The sequence below is a fragment of the Heloderma suspectum genome, chromosome 2 (genome assembly GCF_057233095.1).
Source record: "Heloderma suspectum isolate Gila_16-S chromosome 2, 16-S_ref, whole genome shotgun sequence".
In the NCBI taxonomy this organism is placed as follows: Eukaryota; Metazoa; Chordata; class Lepidosauria; order Squamata; family Helodermatidae; genus Heloderma; species Heloderma suspectum.
Window position 1 is genome coordinate 370,246,026 of NC_139459.1, and position 26,033 is coordinate 370,272,058.

A 26,033-nucleotide genomic window follows, 5' to 3' on the forward strand; every position below is an offset into this window, starting at 1 on the left:
AACGCAATGTGCTAGAAGTTCCATTCCCACTGCATTGTGGGCAAATTAAAACAATATAAAATATGACCCTCAGCATGCTTTCTGGGGCAGTGGCCATGTTTATTTACCCACAATGTGGCAGAACCAGCACTTCCAGTGTGATGCATTTGGGGGAATTAAAGATGGCTGGAGCCAGCCCTGCCAGCAGGGGTCAGTGCATAGTTCACTAATGCTGAAGCGCTGTGACAAATATTTGCCCCAGAAGCCTTTGCATCCTGCAAGACTCCTGCACCAACCTGTGTAACAGGCTGCGTTGCAAATATTTATTCAAAATACAGAGTTGCTGGCCTTCCACATTTTTCTCATAAGTGGTAACTCCGCTAAGCTACAATGTTCATAGAGAAGCAAATGGAATATTAAAATATTTCAACCTTTGCTCCTATGCTGATTCCCCAACTTAAATTCTTTCCCTACCCCCTTGAAGCTGTTTTTAACCATGGAATAGAAAACATATTGGCACGTACATTACGTCTTATGTCTATTTATTTTATTGCTTAAAAGTTTTATCTCACAGACCTTTAGGCTCTCACCACAGCTCACACACAGTAAAAAAAAGATAAAAATGCACCAAAATACAAAACTGAGAAATCATAAAACAACTCCAAATACAAAATCCATCTATAAGAGCAGGAGACCTGGAAAGTTAACATATTTGTCCAGGTTTTTTATTGTTCTCTGTCTAACCAGCAAATGCTTTCCCCATAGTCAGGACTTCGCTCCTGTTTTATGAGTCCTGAGAATCTCTTCATTCCTTCGCAGTCTTTGCCCCGTGATGGAGACTTCCTTCCATGTGTGGATTATCTGGCTCATCTTCCACAAGTTCTTCCATACTTGTGTCACTCTGGGCTTCTGCCATATGGATTCCCTGGTGTGTAGCCAAAGTTTCTTTACCACATCCAGGGATTTCATAAAGTTCCTTCCCTTTGTGGACTCTCTGGTGTGAAACCAACATGCACGCTAATCGGAAACTTTTTCTACACTCAAGACATTCATAGGGTTTCTCTCCGGTATGGATTCTCTGATGTTCAACAAGCGTGTGCTTTCGAAGAAAGTTTTTCCCACACTCGGAGCATTCATAAGGTCTCTCTCCTGTGTGGATTATCTGATGTCTTGTCAATGTTTTTCTATTACAGAAGGTTCTTGCACACTCAGGACATGCAAAGGGTTTTTCTCGAGTGTGAATTCTCCGGTGTGAAACAAGTAGCCCCTTTTGCTGAAAACATTTCCCACACTCCAAACATCCATAAGGCCCTTTTTCACTGTGGGTTCTCTGGTGCAACTTAAGATTCTTCTTCCACCGGTAGATTTTCCCACACTGTGAGCATTGGAAAGGTTTCTCTCCAGAATGGGTTAACTGATGTGACAAAAGATGTGCCTTCCGTCGAAAGCTTTTCCCACATTCGGAGCACTCATAAGGTTTCTCTTGGGTGTGCGTTCTCTGATGTGACACAAGAAAGCCCTTCCATGCAAAGCTTTTCCCACACACTAGGCATTGATAGGGTTTCTCTCCTGAGTGGATTCTCCGATGGATATTTAATGCACTTTTTTCTCGGAAGGCTTTTCCACACTGAGGACACTCATAAGGTTTCTCTCGGGTGTGAGTTCTCTGGTGTGAGAGGAGGTGGTGCTTCCGTCGGAACAGTTTTCCACACTCTGGGCATGCGTGTGGTTTCTCTTCGGTGTGGATTGTCTTGTGTCTGTTCATTGTCTGTCGGTCACAGAAGGTCCTTCCACAGTCAGGACACTCATAGGGTCTCTCTCCTGTGTGGATTCTCTGATGTATAAGGAACGATTTCTCTTGAAGAAAAACTTTCTTACACTCAGAGCATTCATAGAATATCTGTGCTGTGTGGATTTTTTGGTGTCTGTTTAATGATCTTTTTTCACGGAAGCTTATTCCACACTCAGGACACACAAAGGGTTTCTCTCCAGTGTGAATTCTCTGGTGCGACACATACAGTCCTTTTTGGAGGAAACCTTTCCCACAATCAAGGCACACATAGGGCCCATTTCCTGTATGGGTTCCTTGATGCAACCGAAAGCTGTCCTTCCATCGGAAGGTTTTCCCACATTCTGGGCACTGATAGGGCTTCTCTTCTGTGTGGATTCTCTGGTGTCTCTTCATTGCCTTTGCATTACAGAATGTTATTCCACACTCATGACACAAACAGGTTCTCTCTTCAGTGTGAGTTCTCTGATGAAGCTCAAGAGAACTCTTTTGGCTGAAAGATTTTCCACAGACGGAGCAGCAATACGGCCCCTCCCTTGTATGACTCTCTTGATGGGCAATGAGCAATTCCGCTTCTGCATAGATTTTCCCACACTCTGGACATTTATTGGGATTCACTTCCATGTGGATCCTGTGATGCTGAAGAAGCTTATCTTTCCTCTGGAACCTTTTCTTACATTCTGAACATTCAAATGGCTTTTCCCCTGTGTGGACTTGCCAGTGTCTAATTAATTTAGACATCCGTTGGAAACCCTTCCCACAATCTGTGCATGTGTGATGCTTGTCTTTAGCAGACGGTGTGGCTTTGCTAAATGCCAAGTCGGTTTTCAGAGGAGATTTTCTCCCTTGCTCTGCTGGCTGCTTCTCCTGCTCTCTCATGCATGAATGGTGATGTCCTTGATTCCCAAGATCGGTGAACATGTGATTCAAGGAATCCCAGTGAGGTCTCCCTGGCTCTGTACCTCCTCTCTGAAGACTCCCTTCAAAATTCTCAGCTACTAGAAAATCCAGTGAAGTGTTATTTCCTGTTCCAGAGGAAAAAGAGGAACATTATTTTTCTATCAAAAATAATACTTCCAATTAAGATCTCATTATCCAATACATGATGCATACAGCTGCATCTTCAATCATACTAGACCGTAAGTATCTACAAGGATGCAATAAATCATTTTGTTAAGGCAGCCAAAATACTAAGAAGAACCTTACACAGCAATTCAAAGTGACTGATACTTGAAAGGTTAAGTATTTCCAGCAAAATATGTTGATGGGGAAAGCAATCCTATGGCCCCTAGACAGCATTGGGGGGCGGGGCATAGGATACTTTGGAATCCTGGATCCGAGGTTGGAGACAGTGCTCCGACCTTGGACCCAGGAGTCCAAGCTCCCTGCCCCCTCATAGCCGGCATGGAAAGAACAGCGCCAGCTGCCTCTCCAGGGTTACAAAGGTGACCCCGGAGGGAAGAGAAAGGGGGTGTGCCAGTGGGCAGGGAGGGACTGAGGAGGCCAGCTTACAAGGAATCCTCCAGCCCCCCCAGCCTCCTTCCTTCCCCCTCTCCAATGCCTCAGCTAGATGGGCAAAAACTCCTGCCTAGGTGAAACACAGAGTGGGAAGAGTGCAGAGGTGAAGATTTCCTCCACACTCCTCCTGCTCTGCATAGGATGCCCGTCAGCCTCCAAATTTGGAAGCTGATGGGCATCCGGATAGCACTGCGCCCTAAATTGATTATTCCAATATGTTACGCTTCCAATTATATTATTCCAATACGTTACAAAGGGCAGTATCCAATGGTACTCCTACACAGAGTATACCCATTGAAGTGAATGAGCCTAGTTTACGTAGGACCACCACTGGATACTGTCCAAAATCGCCCTCCCCTTGTAGAGGGTGACAGAAATGGAAGGGAGCAGGGCTAACGTACTCCCCCTTCTCACTTATTTCCTATCCCCCGTCTTGGAACGTCTGAATAGGGCTTAAGTCTGTCTAAGATTAAGGTGGTAGAGCCTGGCCACATCATTAAACCTTCCTGTGAAATAAGAAGAGGCAAACCTCAGAAGAGCCCTTCAGCATCTGATCAGGGTTGCATCTAGTCCAACATCTGGATCTCGACAGCAGCCGATCAGATGTCTTTGGGAAGCCCACAAGCAGGGAATGACGGCAACAGTCCTCCTGCGTTGTTTGTCCTATATCCGAGGTACATTGCCTCTAATAATTGAGGTTCCATTTAGCCATTGTAGCTAAGAACATAAGAAGAGTCCTGCTGGATCGTTTAGGTAGCCAAAATATTAAGAAAACACCTACACAGCAATTCAAAGACACTTGAAAGATTAAGTATTTCCAGCAAAATATGTTGATGGGGAGAGCAATCCTATGACCCCTTGACAACATCTGGGGGGCCATAGGATACTTCGGAATCCTGGATCCGAGGCTGGAGCACTCTGACCTCAGACCCAGGAGTCCAAGCTTCCTGCCCTCTCGCAGACCATAGACCCATCTAGTCCAGCTTCCTGTTTTCCAGTGTGGCCAAGATGATGCCTCCAGGGAGCCCACAGGTAGGACGTGAGGGCAATGGCTCCTTCCCACTGTTGCTCTCCTGCAACTGGTAAGTGCTCTGAAGCCCCACTCCCACAGATCCAACCCACCATAGGTTGGCCTGTGACCCACTTTTAGGTCCCGATCCACCAATGGAACATCTAGTGCCCAAATCAACGAGGCACCTGTTCCCATCTTCTCCTCTGCTCCCACAAGCATCTGGAAAACATCAACCTGGCCTAGCAACCTCTGCTTTAACTGATTATCAATTAAATGTTGCAGCCTGAGGATGAAGGCAGACTTAATAGTCACAAAGACAACTTCGACTGCCTTCTGAACTGTCTCAATTTTTTCTCCTCAGTTGAGAACTATTGATCAACATCCATACAGACTACTCAAGACAACAATGGCACAACCCAGTCCCCTTCTTTAGACCCCCACTCATAACTTAACATCATCTGCATATAGTCAAAATGTAATTATGGGTGCCTGGTTGGGTTACCCTCACCATCATAAAAGATTTCTTTCGTCCCCTCTTCTCCAGAGTTCTGAAGATCCTCAATGAAGGAATCCTCTTCCAGCTTGACCTGGATGAAGGAATCCTCTTCCAGCTTGACCTGGATGAAGGAATCCTCTTCCAGCTTGACCTGGACAGACAGCTCCTTGTTTAGCTTGGGGTTAGCAAACTGTACCTCCCCTAGCTTGTACTGGGCAGATGTCTCCTCTTCTAGAAATGTCTGGATGAATGGTTCCTCTTCTAGGTTGACCTGGATGGAGGGCTCCTCTTCTAGCCTGCGATGAGCATATTGCACCTTTTCTAGCTTGAGTTGGACAGATGGCTCCTCTTCCAGAAATATTTGGTTAGATGGTTCCTCTTCTAACTTGACCTGGATGGGGGACTCCTCTTCCTGCTTGAGTTGAATGGAGGGCTCCTCTTCCAGCTTGATATGGATGGATAGTTCCTCTTCTAGCTTGAGGCGAATGGATGATTCTTCTTCTAGCTTCATCTGGGAAACCTGAATGGAGTTTGGAGTCAAAAGCCCTGGGTCACAGGATACGGGGGAGAAAGAAAGGAAGCATGAAATGGAGAACTCACCATATCCTGGTTTAAACATGTCCCTCTTCTACCCCGAAGGAATGCTTCACATGAATCCATGGGTGTGGGGTGGGGATAACAACTCAATTTGATTTCCACAGATTAGAAAATAATTATTTATTGCCAATGTTTTTTTCATCCTGCTTTTTCTATTTTGAAAAATATCCTGAATGGCTAACAAAAAATACCAATGCCCAAAAATACACTTAAAAAAATATGGGTTGGATCCAGACATTCGCTTAGAATAGGCCTACTGAAATCAGTGGTACAAGTAAGTCATGACTAACTTACACCCCATTAATTTCAAGGTGTAATTAAAGCCTATTAAAATATAGAAAAAGGACTAAAAACAACCAATAAAGATCAGAAGACAAGCTTGGGACAAGCTTAGTGAAAACAAGGTCTACCCACTTAAAAGAGCTCCAAAGCCCTTTAGAATACATATAATTTCATAAATAATGTTCCCTTTCGGGTTAGCAAAATGTTAGCTCCAGTGATCACTAAAAAACAGATATTTATCTGTTTATTTAAATATTTATAGGCAGCCTTTCTGGACCAAGTTCACCTGAACAAAATACAAGCATAAAAATACATTAATATGGCATTATAATAAAACTTTTAACATTCAACAATACCCCCCCCCCCAAATTAACAATACAGATGTCCACACATGATTTGGGTCTGTGGGCACACTTGGAATTTTGATAGTGTGTTGTGGGCACTCTCACAAAATGGCTTGCATGGGGCACCTTGCCCTTTCATAAAATGGCTATCATGGTGGGCATGGTTGTTCACAGCACAGTTATTTCCCAGAAGGCAAACTGGTGAGACTAAAAGATGAGGAACTTGCCCAAGAATGTAAATACAGGGCAGAGGAGGGATGGGAGCTTAAACTACTCTTAAGGACAGGTTTGCATGTAACAGCAGCATTTGGTGGCAAATTGTGGGTTAATTAATTAACCCATGATTTGTGGGGATATATGCTGAGTGCAAGCTACTTCTGGTTTGCGGCAACAACCTATCTATGTGCCCTTTGTAGGTTCTTAGCGTGACGTCCAAACTTAGACACTTTGGCTTATTTGTGGGTTAAACAACCCAAGTTAACCCATGCTTTGTTCTTAGGTTAACTTTGGATTGTTTAACCCACAAATAACCCAAAGTGTCCAGGTTTGGACATCATGCTAACAATTTATGAAGGCGGGGTTCGTAGGCTGTTGCTGTAAACTGGAAGCGGCTTGTGTGTTTCCCCACAAACAGATAGCCACCACCTTTGTTTTTGATAATCCCCCAGAGGTTGTGTTGCCTTCTGGGGCTTGTGGTGAAAAACAAACATGGCCACCAACTGGAGCCTCCGGCACCATGAAGGTTATCCCCTGCCACAATTGGGGCACCCCCACAAACCCAGCAGCTGCCCAAGGACACCAGCCCTCATTTGATCAGACTTGCTCACAGAACGACATTCCCAGGATTCCCTGTCAGGGCTGTGAACATATACAGCCGTCTCATACAAAGTTGGTACACTGGTCCATCTAGCCCAGTAATTATCTATTCCTGCCTCCCCCAGATGTGTTGGATTCCAACTCCCATAATCCAGAGCCAGCACTCTGGCTCAGGAGGATGGGAGTTGTAGTCAGACACATCTGGAGGGTACCAGGTTGGGGAAGACTGCTTGACTTGAGAGCAGCTCTCCGAGACTTTCTTTCCCTCCTTCCAGCTTCTTGAGAGCCTTTTTAAAATGGAGGTTCCCAGGTCTGAACCTGCCACCTTCTCCCAAGGCCTCCATCAGGGTTGGCTTCCTGGCCTTGCTACCCAAGATGGGTTTTTTCTTTTGTTTTGGTTATTAACAATTCATTAGATTTTTTTTTTTAAATTCCAATACATTACAGGGGCAGTAAAACCCTGCCTCCATTTCCTTCCCTTTAGTTTTTCCTCTCCATTCTTCATATCCTCCTGTATTTAAAGAGTAAAGATTTCATGTATTTAAGTAAAATCCTTAAGCAAAAGTTAGATAAATAGTTACATGTGCGGGGGGGGATTTTTAAAATAATTTTTATTATAATTTCTTAAAAATAAAACGAATAAAGAAAAGGTTGTGTTATGTATGTTTCTTTGCTGGCCTGCAATAGCTTTGCACTAAATCATATTACTCTGTATATAATTCAAGACTTTTTCCCCATATTAATTGGAATTTATTTTCTTTTCGTAATTTGGTGTAATATGCTTTCGCATGGGCAGCGAAGGTCCATAGAACTTGAAGCCAAGTGTGTATTTTCTGCAGTTTCATTGCTCAAGCTTTACCACTAAGGGCCAGATTGATACGGCATTAGAAATTTGTGAAAAATATGCGTGGGTTTGCTGCTAAAAGCAGCCCTATGTGTGTGGTTGTGGGGTACATGCTGCTATTTGCTTTGGAGGGGAAAACATACAGGCCCAATACTATGAGGCCCCCTCCTTTCCCTTATCCTGCATTAACACTTTAACAGGTATCTTGATATGCAGAAATCAGCGAGTGAGGCTTTTCACAGGCTGGAACTAAATGCTGTCCCCTGCTAATGGCTGCAGACCATGGCTGTTTTTCCAAGGCAGAGGAGAAGGGAACAGTCAAAAAGCTGGCAGCCCTAGTTCCGGGCCTGAAATGTGAGGAAACTGCACTCAGTACATGCTTAGAATCCTATTTTTCTCTTCTGCATCTGGTAGCTGAAGGGGGTTGGAAAAGGTACTGCAACTAACGGCCTATGCATGCTTGGACAGAAAAAAAATCCTACAACTACCAGCGTAGCTGGTTGGGGAATGCTGGGAGCTGTAGGACTTTTTTTCTGCCTAAACTTGCATAGGATCGCACCCTAAAACAGTGTGGTATAGTGTAGGGTGTAATATCGGGGAGACCCAGGTTCGAATCCCCACTCAGCCAGAAAGTTCACAGGGAAACCCTGGGCCAGTCCCCATCTCGGTCTCAGTCTAACCTACCTCAGAGTTGTTGTGACAATAAAATGGCTGCAGGGGTGGAGGGGTGGGGAAGAATCAGAGAATAGTAGGGTTGGAAGGGGCCTACAAGACCATCGAGTCCAACCCCCTGCTCAATGCAGGAATCCAAGTCAGAGCATCCCTGACAAATGGCTGTCCAGCCTCGTCTTGAATGCCTCCAGTGTGGGAGAGCCCACTATCTCCCTACGTCATGCATTTCATTGTCTATTGCTCTAACAGTCAGGAAGTTTCTCCAGATGCTCATCCGGAATCTGGCTTCCTGTCACTTGAGCCCATTATTCCATTTCCTGCATTCTGGGATGATCGAGAAGAGATCCTGGCCTTCCTCTCTGTGAAAAGAGAAAGGCCCTGAATTCCTTGGCGGGCTCTTGGAGAGAAGGATGGGATCTAACCTTAATAAACCAACAAACCTGGGCTGCAGTCTTGGGAAGTGATCACCACAGCTCAGTAGCAGGGCAGTGCCTGTCAGCCCTTGCATGCCAAAGGTCCCAGGTGTCCGATCCCTGGCACCTGGAGCTTTAAAAAAGGCCCAGGTACTAGCAGGTGATGGGGCGGAAGCCGTTCTGTGCCTGAGACCCTGGGGAGACAGTGCCAGCCAGCTTAGACAAAACAAGGCTACTTTCATTTATTTTCTTCATTGATTACATTTCCATCCAGCCTTTCCTCCAAGGAGCTCCAGACCACATCCATCAGCCCTCCCGCAGCTGGTGCCCTCCATCTGCATTGGACTACAACTCCCATCATCTGGCTGGTGGTTGATGGGAGCTGTAGTCCAGCACCTACAGAGGGAGGGTGCAGGCTTGGTGAAGGCTAGCATACATGATTCTGCCTGCCTCCCCGGCCTCCTGTTTTATCCTCCCACCAACCTGCAAGGCAGGTTAGAGAGCAGGCTGACCCAAGAGTCACCCAGCAAGTGGGGGATTTGAACCTGGATCTCCCCAGCCCAACCCTATTGCTCAGCCTTCCCCAACCTGGTGCCCTCCAAATGTTTGGGATGACAGCTCCCAGCATTCCTGACCACTGGCCATGCTGGCCGGGGCTGATGGGAACTGAAGTCCCAAACATCCGGAGGGCACCAGGCTGGGGAAGGCAGCTCTCACCTGTGGCCTGATATCCAGTAGCGAGCTAGGTTGCTTTTTCCTCTGCCCCAGGAGAGGCGCCCCGCCGGGGCACCTACTGCACCGAGGCTGCCCCTTCGGCGCTTTGTCCCAGCCTCGCTCTCGCGCTCCCTCCCACGGATTCCTTCCCCCCCTCGTCCTATCCCTGCCCCCACGCCCGCGCCCCCACCCCTCTTCTCCCCACACACGCCCCCTCCGCCTTTAACTCACCGTCGTTGCAGCTTTTGTGCAGCCCCGGGGAACCTGCTCGCGACGCAGCCCCAAAACTCCCTCGAGCAAAGCTGGGAGGACGTTTAAAAGAAAGCCCGTTTGTCCCCAGGAGATGGGAAGGAACAGGAAAGACCCTCCCTCCTCCCTCTCTTCGCCCACCGCCCACTCCCCTTCTCAAATTGCCCGGCCCTTCTAGGAATCTGCAGGATAAAAGAACCGAAGAAGAGCCCTGCTGGGACAGGCCAAAGGCGGGTTGGACCACAACTCCCAGCCACGGATGATGGGAGCTGTAGTCCAACCCGTCTGGAGGGGTCCGGATTGCAGAAGGCTGGCCTCTGTAGTCCAGCGTTCTGTTGCCGCAGTGGTCCCTACCGGATGCCTGTGGGAAGCCTAAAAGCAAGGCAATAGCACTCTCCTCCTGTTTCCACCCCAGGAACAGGTACTGGGCGGTGTATTCCCCTCTGATACTGGGGGCAGCAATACATAGCCATCATAGAATAAAAGGGGAAAAAATGGAAGCAGTGACAGATTTTACTTTCTTGGGCTCCGAGATCACCGCAGACGGTGACTGTAGCCATGAAATTAAAAGACGCTTGCTCCTTGGGAGGAAAGCTATGGCAAACCTAGACAGCATAGTAAGAAGCAGAGACACCACCTTGCCGACAAAGGTCCGTCTAATCAAAGCTATGGTTTTCCCAGTAGCAACGTATGGCTGTGAGAGCTGGACTATGGGGTCACGAAGAGTCGGACACGACTTAACGACCGAACAACAAAGGGGCCTATAAGACCATCGAGTCCAACGCCCTGCTCAATGCAGGAATCTAAGTCAAAGCATCCCTGACTGATGGCTGTCCAGCCTTGTCTTGAATGCCTCCAGTGTGGGAGAGCCCACCCCACCCCCCAGGTCATTGGTTACACTGTCACATTGCTCTAATACTTGTTGCTCTCCTCTGAACCCTCTCCAGTTTGTCTGCATCCTTCTTGAAGTGTGGTGCCCAGAACTGGACACAGTACTCAAGATGGGGCCTAACCAGTGCTGAGTAGAGGAGAACTAGTACTTCAGTCAATTAAACAAAATGCCCCTAGCTCAGGGGTGGGCAACATCTGGAGGTCCCAGGGCCATTTTTATGCCCCGAACCTCTGCCGTAGGCTGCATTCTATGTGGCCCCATGGAGTTTGTGGGTCGGCACCCCCCAAAGGCCCCAAATGCTGTTAACAACTCACTCCATTCGGCATAGCAGAAAGCGAAGAGGATCTCAAGAGCCTCTTGTTGAGGGTGAAAGTGGAGAATGCAAAAGCTGGTTTGAAACTCAACATTAAAAAAACGAAGATCATGGCATCTGGCCCCATCACTTCCTGGCATATGGAAGGGGAAGAAATGGAGGCAGTGACAGATTTTACTTTCTTGGGCTCCAAGATCACCGCAGACGGTGACTGTAGCCATGAAATTAAAAGACGCTTGCTCCTTGGGAGGAAAGCTATGGCCAACCTAGACAGCATAGTAAGAAGCAGAGACATCACCTTGCTGACAAAGGTCCGCATAATCAAAGCTATGGTTTTCCCAGTAGCAACGTATGGCTGTGAGAGCTGGACTATAAGGAAGGCTGAGCGCCGAAGAATTGATGCTTTCGAAGTGTGGTGCTGGAGAAGACTCTTACGAGTCCCCTGGACGGCAAGGAGGTCAAATCAGTCCATCCTAAAGGAAATCAACCCTGACTGCTCAATGGAAGGACAGATACTGAAACTGAAGCTCAAATATTTTGGCCACCTAATGCGAAGAGAAAACTCCCTGGAAAAGACCCTGATGCTGGGAAGGATTGAAGGCAAAAGGAGAAGGGGACGGCAGAGGATGAGATGGCTAGATAGCATCACCGATGCAATGAAGATGGACTTGAGCACGCTCCGGGAGAGAGCGCAGGACAGGAAGGCCTGGCGTGCTGTGGTCCATGGGGTCACGAAGGGTCGGACACGACTGAACGACTGAACAACAACAACGACCTTTCCTGTTTTGCGTGGGAGGATTTTTGACTGAGGGTCCAAATCAGTCTCGGCTCCATCTCTGACTTGCAATATGAACACCGGGCTACATCGCAGGGTTCTTATAAGCCACTCTCTCAATTTCCCAAGAACAACAACCTGTGATAGGGCCACAACAGACTGCCATAATGGCGAGGCACTTTTTAAAATATATAAAGACCAAGGGGAGGGGGAGAAATCATTCACACCGAAGGTGGAAACGCTACTGTAAAATCTCGGGTTTCTCCGTTGCTTCCAAAGGAACTCAGAAGTTCTATTTCCAAAAATCGGGAAGGGGGGGGTTGTTACTCTACTATTTACCTAAATCTACGGATTCCCTAGTCTGTTGTGTGTTTTGATCTTCTCGGACTCTATGGCTATCCCGTTGTTCAGTCAAGGCTTGTGTGCGGAGACTTGCAATTCCTAGAGAGGCACGGAGGTTTTTATGGTGGTGGTCGGGAATCCGGGAAAAGTTGCTTCCTTTTCCGACTCTTTCCTCTCCCCTTTTGCTGCCTTTGGATTGAGTTTCTCAGCCAAGGGGAAGGCAGGCTGGTGCACAGGGCAGAGCCGTGAGTTCAAAGGGGTGCATTGGTGGTGCTGGGGGCAGAAGGAGCAGAAACAGCCTCAGCAGCAGTGGATTTAGGATTGTATTCTAACGTATTCTCCGTCTGTTTTAGTTACGTGGTGTCTATCTGTATATTATTTGTCTATGTATTTATTTAGGGTGCAATCCTGTGCATGTTCATACAGAAAAACCGTTCCCTTTGAAAACGTTTAATAGAATAAAATCTCTAAGCAGTTAATATTATACGATACATATATAATACTGCTATACTGCTTAATAAACTAACATCTCTAAAGGCACAATCTGATGCATGTTTAGACAGGAAAAAAATACTGCAACTCCCAGCATTCCCCAGCCAGCATAGGATTGTGCCCGTATTTATTACTGACATGAATATACAGTCTTAATTGCTTAAAAAAAAAAAAAAAGCCATCAAGGTGGTATATGACAATTTTAAAGGAGAAAACCTTAAAACGATTTGCTAAAAAACAAGAACATTAAAAAACATTTTCTGTCTAAACATGCAATCCTATGTATGTTTAGACAGAAAAAGTCCTACAAGTCCAGCATTCCCCAGTCAGCAAGTCCCACAACTCCCAGCATGGCTGGCTGGGGAATGCTGGGAGTTGTAGGACTTTCTTCTGTCCAAACAAGCATAGGTTTGCGCCTTAAGGGAGCAATCCTATGGGCATAGGCGGCCACGTCTGAACTCAGAGGTGACCACCTATCCAATGCAGGGCGGGCAGAGCATGGAGGGGATCTCCTCCTCCACACTCTGGCCACCCTGCATTTGTGGCTAGGCAGCTGATTTTGGCTGTCTAGCCTCAGCGCTTTGGGGGGGGGGCAGCTGGCTGGACAATGTATAGGGAGTGTCATACTGGCCCTTCCGAGGTCCCCTCTCCGCTCCAGAGAACACCCCCTTTCCTCCCGCTCTGTGCTGCTCTTACAAGCCTGGAGCCAGGAACGATCCACACCGCCTACGAGGGGTCAGGGGAGAGGAGGTGGTTTTCTGGGAACTGACCTTGGAGCGCGGGCTCTGAGGTCGGTTCCCAAAACCCGAATAATCCTGTGGCCATCCAGCCACTGTCCAGCAGCCATAGGATTGTGCCCTAAATGTATTAGACTTTAAAGTGCCACCAGACTCTGTTGTTTTGCTGCTCCAGACTAACACAGCTTCCGCTCCAGAAATTGTTTCAGTAGTAAGACAGCCCCTGCCTTCAGGCTTACAACTGAAAACATGCATCACACAAGGAAAAAGGGATGGGGAAAAAGGAGGAAAATATACCTAACGATTTTTAAAAGAATTAAATAAATGAAATGAGGCAGAGTGAGGCAGGCACCTGGAGCAGCAGATGCTGTGTGTGTGTGTGTGTCGGGGGGGCAGTGGCACAGCCTACCCCCACCCCAGCCATTGCTTCTGTGCCCCCCAGTCATTGCCCTATTTGTATGCCACATGGCTTACCCTCCTTCTCCTAAGCTAGGCTGCTGCCCTCAGGCATGGTGGAGGATGCTGTCCCAGTAAGATTCATCTGCCAGCTTCTGTACGTGAAATTGGGGGAGGAGGGATGAAACTGGGGGAGCGTCATCTTGTCTTTGCCTCAGGAAGCACAATGTCTTGGGCTGGCCCTGAGTCAGCAACAGAAGTTTGGGAAGTTATCGGAGGAACAGCACGAGAGAGCAGGATTGGGAGTGGGGGTTAAATCCAATCCGTCTGTGTTTTGCAGATTTTCAAGCGTCTTTTGTTCCATCGTCCACTCATTGACGGCATTGGATTTTTTTTGCTGAGATTTCGTTCTACTTGCACCAATGCGCAGAAATGCTGATTTGCATTATTTAATCCAAATTAGCACTAATGCACATTAACTAATGTAGATTAGCTCATTAACGCAAGTGCAAAAGTGTGAATTTGTGCAACCCCTGAAGTGATAGATTAGTCATTTGATCGGAAGGTGAGATACGAGTCTTCTAAATCAAGGGTGGGCAACTTGTGGCCCTCCAGATGTTTGGCCTACAACTCCCATCCTCCTTCACCATTGGCGATGCTGGCTAGGGCTGATGGAAATTGTGTGCCAAAACATATGGAGGGTCACAAATTGCCCAACCCTGCTCAAAATATTTATTTATTTAGAAGATGGCAACTGGCCCAAGAAGCTTTGAAGATGAGCAGGGACTTGAAACTCATGACTTCCTTGGTCATAGTACAACCTTCTACATACCACACCGGCTCTCTGTGAAGCAGCCTCTCCAGTTTTTAAAACAGGACATGATGTTGAGAAGGGTTTTTGGGTGTCTCTCTACCACCACCACCTTGAGATGTTCTTTTTTTCCTCCCAACAGAATACAGAATGGCATTTCGATCCAGGTTGTCCCTTCCTCTTCCTCCGAGGAGGGCTGCAGTGAAACCAGTTCAGGTAGGCAGTTCTTGAGAAAGTACTTGTGGATTTTTAACAGGAGGAGCATCTTGTAGCAGGAACTAGGTTATACTCCTGAGCAGACCTGGAAACTCCCAAATCATCTGATCCCCTCCTGTGATTAGTAATCGGTCTGACCTCCTTCTCATCCATTTTGCTTCTGTAGGTTTTATGCTGCACTAAAAATATTTGTCTCGGGCTGTGGTCCTATATATCCAGTTTCCTAGGATTAATCCCCATTGAACTTAATTGGAATTAACTTCAGACTAGATTGCTGCAGATCAGGGATGTGTAACCTCTGGCCCACGGACCTTAGCTGGGTTGCGGAATTTCTGCATCTGGCTCACAGAGCCTCCTGTTATCAGAGATATCAGCAGGCATGTGGTCGGCAGGGGGACTCAGCTGGCAGTGGGACAAGCAGTTGCTCTTCCCAGCATCCCCTGAGTCCTTTCACACGAGGTGCGCTACCCCCTCTGGGGATGACACATACCACGCAATCCGGGGACTTGGCCAGTGTTGGGTGGAGTGGCCACTCTTCCCAGAGCTGGCAGAGTCCTTTTTCACAAATCCAGGAACTTGGCCATGCTGAGAGAGGCCGTGCGCACTGATACCTTCTGGCCTGTAGGGGGCCCAGTGGGGAGTATTATGCCTCTCCACCATAAAATGCAGTGGTGGCTGGTGGCTCTGATGTCAGTGGGGCGGTGGATCTGCTCCGGGTTTCAGTCAGAGCCAGTCAGCACTCTAAAGGTGCTATCCAACTTGCTGTTCAGCCTCCACTGATAAAATTGTTCAGCACCCCTTCCATAGGAGAATGTGTGAGAGATTTCCTCTGGGGTAGTTAATGACCCAACTCTGCAGCTGTATTAATGCTGGATCAAAGCAGAATGGGATGGTAGAGTCCTGCAGTGGACTCTACCACTTCTGAGTTTGCTTGGCTTAAAAATAAAACCCACCCTGCAAGTAGAAAACCAGCCCAGCAGGGAGAAAGCTGGGTTAGAACTGTCCTTCTTGATGTACTATGTTTACTACATGCGGGGTGTTTTGAGAACAGGGATTGTTAAAGAAAAGAAAGACAAGAAATTGGTATCCATACCTGGAGTCTGAAGTGAAATAATTTGACTAACATGTGCTGCTGTGTAGACTGAGCCTGTGAGTGGGTTCCCTCTCTCCAGTTCTCCCCGCCAATAACAACAACCCCGTAAGGTAGGTAAGGGCTGAGAAAGAGTGAGTAGCCCAGGGGTCCCCAAACTTTTTGGACCTGTGGGCACATTTGGGAATTTGAGAAACTGCTGTGGGCACCACCACAAAATGCCTAATCAGCGGATTGCCGCTTTGGCGTCTACCTGTCTTGTCTGCAGATCTTAGGTCTTATTCAGCAAAAACGTTTGTTTCATGTCTGTTGGACACCACAATGTCTCTTTAATATGGGTTTGTCTAATCCTGCTCATTGGTGGTGATGCAGTATAAGCTAATGCTTCTTTTAAATATGTGTTATGGCAATGTCCAGTAGTTGTTTGTTGTGTGGAGGACGTTATTGCACAGATAAATTTTGCACTGAAACAGTCTTTAATATTCACTGATGTACATGCTCTTCTAAATTATTTACCTTCTTTATGGAAATTAACAAATGGTCAGCGTAAATGGATTCTCCATGCCTTTTTGACAGCTAAAAGACTGATATGACAACACTGGATGGATAAACACTCACCTCCTATAATGCAATGGATTGAGGCCCTTACAACACTTTCAAACATTTGAATGGGTGGCGTATAGATGCCACCTTCAAACGGATCCTTATTTGGATATTTGGTCTGCTTTTGTTGAAGCCTATGTATAATTGCCAGAAAGTTGTATGCATGTCATGTGTATTCATTACTATGGATATATATATAAATCCATGCACATATATGAAAAAAAATGGACCCCCCCAATTAAATATATTTTTGGAAGTGCCACTGGAAGTGCCATGGATGCCACGTTGGAGACCCCTGTACTAGCTCAAAGTCATCCCACGGGTTTCATGGCTGTGAGGGATTTCAACCCAGCTGCCCTCCAGTCCTAGTCATACTCCAATAGTCTGACCATTACATCACCCTAGCTAGCTTTAGGTATTTTGTCTGCTACTCTTATGGCCTTTTATTGTTGTTGCATTGTATTTTATTGTTTTTAAAATGTTAATTTATGAGTTATTATATTTATATCCCACCTTTTTTCCTCTTGTAAGGAACCACAGGCTGCCTTGAGGCCTTGGTAATAAAGCCAGGCAAAAAAGATAGAAATAAACAAATAGACCTTCTTGTAGGGGCTGGTGACCTTTGAAGATGTGGCCATCTATTTCACCAAGGAGGAATGGGTCCTGCTGGAGCCGGACCAAAGAGCCTTATACAGGGAAATCATGCTGGAGAATTATGGGAACATGGCCTTGTTGTTGGGTAAGGAACCTCCTTTCTCATTAGGCAGAGGGTACCAGGAGAGTCCCTTTTCAGGAGAGTGAGTTTGTTAAATAAACTCATCTGCTTCCAAAAACTTCAATTAGCTTAAAAAAAGTAAATCCAAAGAGTGCAGGGTGGGTTATGAAAAAAACCGCTTCAAACACACTGCATTTCAAGTAAACAGCAAGTAAGATGGGGGAGGGGGGGAGGGGACTATAGCTTGATTTTTTTAAATTAAAAAATACAAATAGCATCAGTTGGAGGTGCTGATAATGATCAGAATCACAATAGAATTAATTAAAAGATTAATTAATATAATTAATTAAAATTAATAGAATCACAATAGATAGAAGGCGATGTAACTCTTTCCTCCTCTGCTGTGTTCCTGAGGAAAATCCCTCCTCTGAAGGGTGTGTGTGTGTATGTATATTTGAGGTGCACAACCTCTTTCAGCCTGAGGGCCAAATTTTGTTTCAGAGAAGTTCTCAGGGGCTGCATTCTAGTGGTGGGTGGGGCCTAAGGCAAAGGGGCGGGGCCAAAACCCCAAACATACCAGCCTCTTTCAGCTTCAAGCTCTTTCTGCCAAGTAACCAAGCCTTAGCCGAGGCAATTCAACCTTCTAGAATGGGAAAAGAAACTGCATGAAAGCCGGGAAATCACCCAAAGACCAGTCTTAGAGGAAAGGGGGTGGGGCCAGGAGAAGGGGGCGGGTCTTATGGGACCCCCCGTAGGGCCAGATTAGAATCTCTGAAGGGCTGGATTTGGCCCCCAGGCCCTGATCTAAATCTGAGATCTCACTTGTTCCATATATCTCTATGTGTGTGTGTGTGTGTGTATACATACACACTACGAACACACTGGAGGGAGTGGTGTACTGCTGATTGCTCTGTGGTAGGATTTAATTACGGATTAATACAAGAAAATTAGCTTGGTTCTTCGTAGTTATTAGTAACCAGCAAACAGACCTGGCTTTGCGGGGGATGGAAGAGCCCTTTGTTTGATTTAGGCATGTCTTCAAGCAGGCTGTCAGGAGGTCGCCCGTGCTTCCTTCTGAGATCCTCAGGTAGCCAGAATCAACACGCAGACAATAGGGCTCTTTTCCAAGGCTTTATTTCCATTCAACCTCATGACGCTTTCAGATGCTAATTGCTTGATCCTATGAGTGAGACTTAAGAGAGCTGCCTACTCGGGGGTTCTGACCTTAGGAATCAGTTGATCTCTGTTTGGAGGGGAAGGTGGGAAACTGCTGTACTTATGAGCTAGGAGGAGAGTCCACCCCTTTCTCGTGGGGCATCGGGGCGCTGCTGTTGCCGTCATGCCAAGCGGGCTGAGCGCCGCCTCTCAGTGCCCGCCATCTCTCACGTGACGCTGCGCTGGTGCCTAGCATCCAGAAACTGCTGTTGCACCTCCATCTCCCTGCCAGGGTCACTATCATTCTCAGGAATGTGTACTGGGAGGGGCTCTCCCCCTGGCAGCTCCTCTGAAACGCGCGCAGGTTCCTCTCCCGCGGTTTCTAACTCTTCCTCAGAATCTGAACTGCTTTGGGGCTCCCTGGGCTCCGATCCAACCCTGACACAGGCGTATGCATCTGCCAGAGTTTGACACGTTGTGCCTGCCCACTTTGAGTGAAGCTGCAGGTCACATTTGGACCCCCCACGTGCAATTGTTCAGCAGGACCGCTCTCTGGGTCTGATATTTAACAGAGCTGTTTTAACCAAGGCATGATGTTTCTGATTATGAGATTGGCTCGAGCAGAGCCTTTAATATTATAATAATAACAACGACAACTAATGGATTTTTGTCTGTCAGTCCATCCACCAGAACCATAGCGCTAACACTGTGAAACCTAGACACCTGAGCCTTGGCATGTGAACTAAGGGGACCCTAGGGGTGCACACCTTGGGGTTACAGTGTTTTTAAAATGCACCCATTTATTTTAATGAATTTAAATGTGCCCATGTGGTTGAGACCAGCAGTGACGTCTTCACCCACTAGGGGCAGACTTCCCTAACCAGCGCATAGCTTTGCAGTCCGTACAGTTTGAAGCCAGGGCAGATTAGCAGGCCGAGGGGCAGAGTTATATGACTGCCCCCTCTCCCTTGCTGTGGGGCAGGCCCTCCTTAGGGTAGTGAAGTGGGGCTAAAGGGGCGCACCAAGGCTGTGGCTGTGGCTAGGGGTGCCAGTGGGTGTGTCTTCACTCATGCGGGGTGGGCACAGCGTGTCCAACTCTGACAGCTGTGCACATTTCCTTGAAGGCTTTGCTGTATCAGACCAAGGGCTATTTCAGCTTGTGTGAAACCAGGTCCCTTCACAAGTATGACTAATAAATAATAATAAAACCCCAATTGTATTCAGAACGAAGGACCATACAGTGAACAAAGCAGGCACAAGTTGTGTAGTAGGAGTGTCCTCTCCCCATGAGATTGTGTTGGCAACTGAGTAGTGTCATTGTTGATCGTCCTTCTCCATATGCTTCTGTGAGGGCCTCAGATGAGTGTCTGTCAGGGACTGAATTCCTCCTCTCCATTTTCTCCTCTTCTTTTTCCCAAGAGGGATTTCCACTCCCCAAGCCTGATCTCATCTCCCGGCTGGAGCGCTGGGAGGACCCATGGGTGCCAGATCCTCAAGGATCAAGTGAAACAAAAGCCGCTAACACCAACTCCGGTAAGGGGGTAAGGGCCAGCTAGATGACAGTAACCCCACTGATTTATGTTATGTTACGTTACATTACGTTACGTTATGTTATGTTATGTTGGGCCATACATTTACCACCTTTCCTCCACAGAACTCGTGTGTGTGTGTATGGTTCTCCCTCCCTTTTTATCCTCACAGCATCCCTGTGAGGTAGGTTAGGCTGAGAGAGAAAGTGCCTGGCCCAAGGTCAACCAGTGAGCTTCATGGCTGACACTCTAACGCAGCGGTGAGCAAAGCATGGACCACAGGCTGCGTGCAGCCCCCATCCTCTTCTGCAGCCCGTGCCACGCCGCCAAATTTGATGGTGTGGTGGGAGTGGCAGGGGCCACACAAGAGGACAGGGGCACATGCCACGTGCTGTCATCCTTAGAGCGCCCCCACTGTCAGAGCGCCCCCACATGGTTGGTGACCAGGGAGAGGGTGTTTCATTCGTGGCATTCCATCTCTGGATGACTAGGCCCTTTTAAAGGACGTTTAGATCTGGCACTGTTGATTATTAATCATTTATAAAGCACCTCAAGTTTACAAGGCCTGTATCCGTACTAAAACTAGACAGTCGTGAAAGTTAACAAAGTAAAAGGCATGACAGAAAAGCGAGGGAGGGGGAGATATGGGGGGAAGAGGAAAACAAGCAAACTTACCACTCAGAAGCCCGCAGACTCAGGCTTCCGAGATTCCTATGCCTATGGCTGAAGCAGGGCAGGAGGAGCAGCGGACACAATCTTTGCCTCCCCATTCTCCGATCTCTATTTTTGCTAGATGGGTTTTTCAGCCCATCTAGTGAGGGTGCTTCAGAGGGGGAGGGAAGGAGGCCAGAGGATGCTCAGGATACCTTGTATCCTGACCTCTCTGAGCTCCTCCCCTCCCACCAGAATGTTCCCTTTCCTCCTCTTCTGAGGTCGCTTTTCCGACCTCAGAGAAGCAGCCGGTGTGGTCCTTTCCACACCAGCTGCGAGGGGAAGGGGTCTGGGGTCGTTTTTCCGACTCTTCTTTACAAGGTTGGAGCGCTCTCTCCAACCTTGGAAAGTTTTCCCAAGCCATTCTGTGGTCCCTGGGATGCTTACCCAGGGACCATAGGATTGCTCCGCCAGTTGTTAAAGTGACATAGTTCTCCTAGTGACCACCTAGAATGGAACAGCTCAAGAAGAGGAGGAGCTAAATGGGAGCTGGTCTCTCGGCTGGGTGAATGGAGTGAGCCCTACTTTCAGACCTCTCCCTCTGCTTCAGCCAGTTGGAATGGCTGCTGGCAGATGACAGTTGAGGGAGAGGAGGAGCCAAACGGCCGTATATTTACACTGACACATTTTTTACCATTTTAATTATTTAAAGTGCCCTGAAAACCTCCTGTGGTAGTGCAACACAGAAATCCCTTATTTATTTATATTCTTTAAACTCAGTGCATTGTGGGAGTTCTGTGAGCAGCCTATTTGATGAAGACAACTTACCTGGCAAGCCGTATCTTCTGTTGATGGGAATGTTCACTTGAAAACCATTATTCATCATACTGCTAGCAAATGGCTGGCCAACCTTTTGATACAGGTTTTGGCACAGTATTTGGAGTACTTCGGCACCAGATTTCAGGTTTTTTTTTTAAGCACCTGAGTACATCCAGCCCTGCTTATAATTCTTTGTTTAACCCAGCAGGTAGTGACCAAGTACAGGTGAATAAAGATGATAGGTGTCAGCTGGAAAGACCAGAGGAAGCAGATGTCGACGGAGTATCGCTGGAAGAGGCCGAAGGGAATTGTTTCCAGGGTCTGAACCTGACTGTACGCAGGAGATCTCATGCAGTAGGCAAGCCCTACCGATGCTCCGACTGCGGGAAAGCCTTTGGTCAGAAAGCGTACCTCACTACACATCAAAGGACCCACACGGGAGAGAAACCATACCAATGTCTTGAGTGCGGGAAGAGCTACCCGCGGAAAACGTCCCTTGCTGTACATCAGAAAATCCACGCGGGAGAGACGTACTCGTGCCCCGTGTGTGAGAAAAGCTTCAGGTACAGAAACAGCTTGACTAAGCACAAAAGGAACACGCACGAGAGGATCTGTACAGGGGAGAGGACCTACCAGTGCTCTGTCTGCGGCAAAAGCTTCCGTTGGAGACAGAGCTTTATTTTGCACGAAAGAGCCCACACGGGAGACAAGCCCTATAAATGCCTGGAATGCGGGAAAAGCTTCTTGAGTCCCGTGTCCCTTATTGTCCATAAGAGAATCCACACAGGAGAGAGGCCCTATCCGTGCTCCATCTGCGGCAAAAGCTTCCATTGGCGACGGAGCTTTATTTTGCATGAAAAAGCTCATACAGGAGAGACGCCCTATAAATGCCTGGAATGCGGGAAAAGCTTCGTATGCCGAGTGTCCCTTATTGTCCACACGAGAATCCACACAGGAGAGAGGCCCTACCTGTGCTCTGAGTGTGGGAAGAACTTCCGTTGTAGGCAGAGATTGATTTTGCACCAAAGAGCCCACACGGGAGAGAAGCCCTATCAGTGCCCAGAATGCGGCAAAAGCTTCATGAACCGAATGTCCCTCATTTTTCACCAGAGAATCCACACAGGAGAGAGACCCTGTCAGTGTTCTGAGTGCGGGAAAAGCTTCGTTAACAAACAGGCCCTCAGTAAACACAAGGCAGTCCACACAGGGGAGAGAAGAAATGCATGTGCTGTGTGTGGCGGGAAGTTCTCTAATAAAGGCAACCTGATGAGACACATGAAAATCCACACAGGAGAGAAACCGTATGCCTGCCCCACATGTGGGAAAAGTTTCATTCAGAAAGTGTGTCTTGTTGAACACGAAGCAACCCACAGGAAAGAGAAGCCGTATGTCTGCCCCGAGTGTGGGAAAAGATTCAAACGGAAAAGAGGCTGCCTTGCGCACCTAAGAATGCATGGAGGAGAGAAGCCACGAGAATCCCCTGAGAAAAGCATGAATGGGCAAGAGTCCCTTCTTACAGACACAAATATCCCTGCCAAAAACAAATGCTATCCGTGCTCAGACTGTGGCAAACGTTTCTACTCGAAATGTAATCTTATGATGCACCAGAGAACACACACGGGGGAGAAGCCATATCAGTGCGCGGTGTGTGGGAAAAGCTTCAGTCAGCAATCGTCCCTCAATACGCACCAGAGAGTCCACACGGGAGAGAAGCCGTCTTTATGTACCGAGTGTGGGAAAAGCTTCCATAATAAAAGCAACCTGGCGAGGCACCAGAAGATCCACACTGGGGAGAAACCGTTCGCGTGCCCAGAGTGTGGGAAAAGCTTTAACCAGAAAGCCTCGCTGGAGGCCCACAAGGCAACCCACAGCACAGAGAACCCCTTCTCCTGCTCAGATTGTGGGAAAACCTTCAAGCTGAAAGGGTCCCTCTATACACACCAGAGAACTCACACAGGAGAGAAACCGTATGAGTGCCCCCAGTGCGGGAAAAGATTTATTAGGCGTTCCCAGCTTCGAAGGCACGAGAGGACACACACAGGTGAGCAGCAACATGACCGTGTGAGGGTAAATGCGAGAGGAGACTCCCTCGCTGTCCTGGTTGGTAAACACTAGAAAATACAGTTGGGGATTATCCCTTTAAGGAGGAGGTGCAGGTTGTGAAGGGAAAGCCTTAAAAAAGAGAGCTTCGGCTATGGGGCGGTATAGAAATGTAAATATTATAATAATAATAATAATAATAATAATAATAATAATATCCCTTACTGTGGAAAAGGATGCAACCCAGGGTCAGACTGGAGACAGGAGAAAACTGCTCTTGAATGTGTCTCCGTACAAATATCCGGGAGGTATAAGAACTTAACGACTGCCAAGAACCGAAGAAGAGCCCTGCTGGATCAGACCAAAGGCCTGTGTAGGCCAGCATTCCAGGCAGTATCCAACTATGTCATTCCATTACTGCAAATGATGTTGCACTAGTGGAAACTAGGTTCTGAACTATGCTCAAGAGGAGACTTCAGCTAAAGTTACGCTTGTGCAAGAACGGTTGTTCAAGCAGTTATGCATTATGCTTGTGTAGCTCTTATGCCTCCGTTGTGCGACTGCTTGCGTAAGTGCAATGGGCAACCGGTTGTGCAATGGAAAGATTCAGCGGGGCTCTGTTGCTTGCGCTATTTGAGTTTGCGGAATGACACCGTAGCACACAGCCCTCTATTCCCACAGTGGCCAACCAGATATGCCTGTGGGAAGCCCACAAGCAGTAAATGAGTGCAACAGCACCCTCCTGCCCATGTTTCCCAGCAACTGGCATACATAGGCATACTGCCTCTGATACTGGACTTTGCATTTAGCCATGAGGACTAGTAGCCATTGATAGCCTTCTCCAGGAATTTGTCCAGTCCCCTTTTAAAGCCACCCACGTTGGTGGCCATTCAGTGCACTAAGCTAAAATATGCTGGTCTTTTTTGTGTTTTGGCCCAGCCTACTTTTCCCTCAGCCCGGCCCACCACTGGAATATGGCCCCCAAGGGCTTGTCCCCAGTTGAATTTGGTCCTCAGCCTGAAAGAGGTTCAATACCCCTGATTTAAAGGAACCAAGTTTCTAGCCTTTATGAGTGGGTAGATTGGGTTGTGGTTTTTTTTAAACGTGTGTTGGTCATATCTTCTTCTTTTTGAGTGTGGGGTTGGACAAGATTTCTTTTAACAACAAACATTTTAATGAAGAAAATATTGTTCTTAAATTCTTTTTTCCTTTGCAAACTTAGGTCCCACCGATCAGCAGTTTCTTAAGATCAATAAAAGTGACGGTCAATGATGTCCTTCCAGAAAGTTCCATGAGATGGCAACATCCCTGAGCTGTTCCCATTAAGGAAGAAAATAAAAGTTTGCTAAACTGTGAATAAGGATGTTGCGCGTGGTTTGTGCCTTAGCAAGGCAAATTCGGTGCGCCGGTTTTTCTGATAGGGCAACAGATCACCATTTCTATTACCAAGTGTCTATGGTCAGAGGATTTCCAGTATTTAGCTACTATCAGTCTAGACATCAGCATCATGAACATACATTCTTAAAAATTAGATTGTTAAACAGTCCTTCAAATATAGTAAACAGTGCAGTTTTGGAGTCCCAGTGCTGCATTCTGACTCATTATTTTAGAGACCTTCACAAACACTTTGTTCCAAAAGGACTCCATAATAAAGCATGGCCACCATATATGCCAATCTGGACTGGTTTCTATACACCAGGGGTGGGCAACTTTTGGCCCTCCAGATGTTTTGGCCTACAACTCCAGTCACCCCTCACATTGGCTCTGCTGGCAAGGGCTGATAGTTGTAGGCCAAAACATCAGGAAGGCCCAAAGTCCTGCAATATACCCTTTCCGACACCTGGGTGTGAAGACACTCTGACCATACAGCGGCTGTTGCTTCATGAATCCCTGTGCCTCATTCAGCAATGAAGATGTCCATTCTGTAAGTTCTGTCATGTTCCTAAGCATACCTCAAAATGCACCAGTAGTGTCTAACAGGAAGGGATGAAAAAATATCCCCCTCAAGCAATCACCTGTGCATTTAATTTCCTTGGGTTGAAAATGTGCTCACTGCAAATCCCCTGCTTACATCATTTACTTATTTATTTAAAGTATTTTTTTGTCCTGCTCCTCAGGCTCCCGGAATGGCTTATACACAGTCAGTAAAACAAGACAGTCCTTGCTCCTGCAGGCTTAAAATCTAAAAAGACACAACACACAAGGAAAAACAGGGAGGGAAGAGGAAAAAAATGAAATACCTTTTCAGCAGGATTGGTGGAATGGCCCACTTCCCCTCTCGTGATAGACAGCACAGTTCACACTGGAAGCTGTTTTCGGGGGCTCCCTCTTGCAGGGGAAAAACGGGGGTCACCTTAAAGGCTAACAAATTTGTTATGGCACCAGCTTTCATAGACCACATCCCACTTTGTCAGATGGGATGACTCCAAGGGGGAGTAAGGGGTAACCCCATTCAGTCACAGTATATCAAGGTCAAGCTAGATCAAAAGAGCTTACAACTATTGGGTGGTATAGACATGTAATTAATACATAATAATAAATATATGGGTCAAATACTTCCTTCTCTAATAATGGTTGTTGCCAGCCCTTCACTTCCCCCATCCACTCCCTTGCTCCCTGGGGTGGAAGTGAGAGCTGCCTAGAGAAAACAATGGAGAAATTGGAAATTTTTGTGTTGCTGCAATTTTAGGGTAGCTCCAAAGGAAAGGTAATTGTGCAGAAAGGGGTGTCTG

The 26,033-nt window shown here is 47.2% G+C and overlaps 2 protein-coding genes across 8 annotated transcripts; one reads left to right on the plus strand and one right to left on the minus strand.

The window, feature by feature from the left end:
• Nucleotides 1–506: 506 nt before the first annotated feature.
• LOC146356040 (uncharacterized) lies at nucleotides 507–9,814 on the minus strand. Its single transcript, XM_084831331.1, has 4 exons — nucleotides 9,708–9,814; nucleotides 8,790–8,956; nucleotides 4,807–5,340; nucleotides 507–2,793 (listed from the first exon to the last, which is right to left on the minus strand). Exons 3-4 carry the CDS (start codon nucleotides 5,303–5,305, stop codon nucleotides 785–787), a joined length of 2,508 nt encoding a protein of 835 aa, XP_084687457.1. The 5' UTR covers nucleotides 5,306–5,340; nucleotides 8,790–8,956; nucleotides 9,708–9,814; the 3' UTR covers nucleotides 507–784.
• A 2,249-nt stretch (nucleotides 9,815–12,063) lies between these two features.
• On the plus strand, nucleotides 12,064–24,656 carry LOC146356041 (uncharacterized). 7 transcript variants are annotated; one of them, XM_084831393.1, is made up of 6 exons: nucleotides 12,064–12,154; nucleotides 14,626–14,699; nucleotides 17,002–17,131; nucleotides 19,682–19,795; nucleotides 21,467–23,302; nucleotides 24,524–24,656. In XM_084831393.1, exons 2-6 carry the CDS (start codon nucleotides 14,634–14,636, stop codon nucleotides 24,571–24,573), a joined length of 2,196 nt encoding a protein of 731 aa, XP_084687519.1. In that variant the 5' UTR covers nucleotides 12,064–12,154; nucleotides 14,626–14,633; the 3' UTR covers nucleotides 24,574–24,656. The 7 variants fall into 7 exon arrangements, with proteins under 7 accessions (XP_084687519.1, XP_084687516.1, XP_084687517.1 ...); XM_084831390.1 differs by having other exon boundaries at nucleotides 12,117–12,292; XM_084831391.1 differs by having other exon boundaries at nucleotides 12,117–12,292; nucleotides 21,470–23,302.
• The last annotated feature ends 1,377 nt before the right edge of the window (nucleotides 24,657–26,033 follow it).

What these genes read in the sequence shown, in the direction of transcription:
- LOC146356040 (XM_084831331.1), bottom strand. Translation starts at nt 5,305, where the DNA reads ATGAAGCTAGAAGAAGAATCATCCATTCGCCTCAAGCTAGAAGAGGAA. An exon ending in GAAAGAAATCTTTTATGATG is followed by an intron (nt 2,794 to 4,806) that starts GTGAGGGTAACC and finishes CCTCTGGAACAG; the next exon opens with GAAATAACACTTCACTGGAT.
- LOC146356041 (XM_084831388.1), top strand. Translation starts at nt 12,169, where the DNA reads ATGGTGGTGGTCGGGAATCCGGGAAAAGTTGCTTCCTTTTCCGACTCT. An exon ending in CTGGTGCACAGGGCAGAGCC is followed by an intron (nt 12,293 to 14,625) that starts GTGAGTTCAAAG and finishes TCCTCCCAACAG; the next exon opens with AATACAGAATGGCATTTCGA. An exon ending in GAACATGGCCTTGTTGTTGG is followed by an intron (nt 17,132 to 19,681) that starts GTAAGGAACCTC and finishes CTTTTTCCCAAG; the next exon opens with AGGGATTTCCACTCCCCAAG.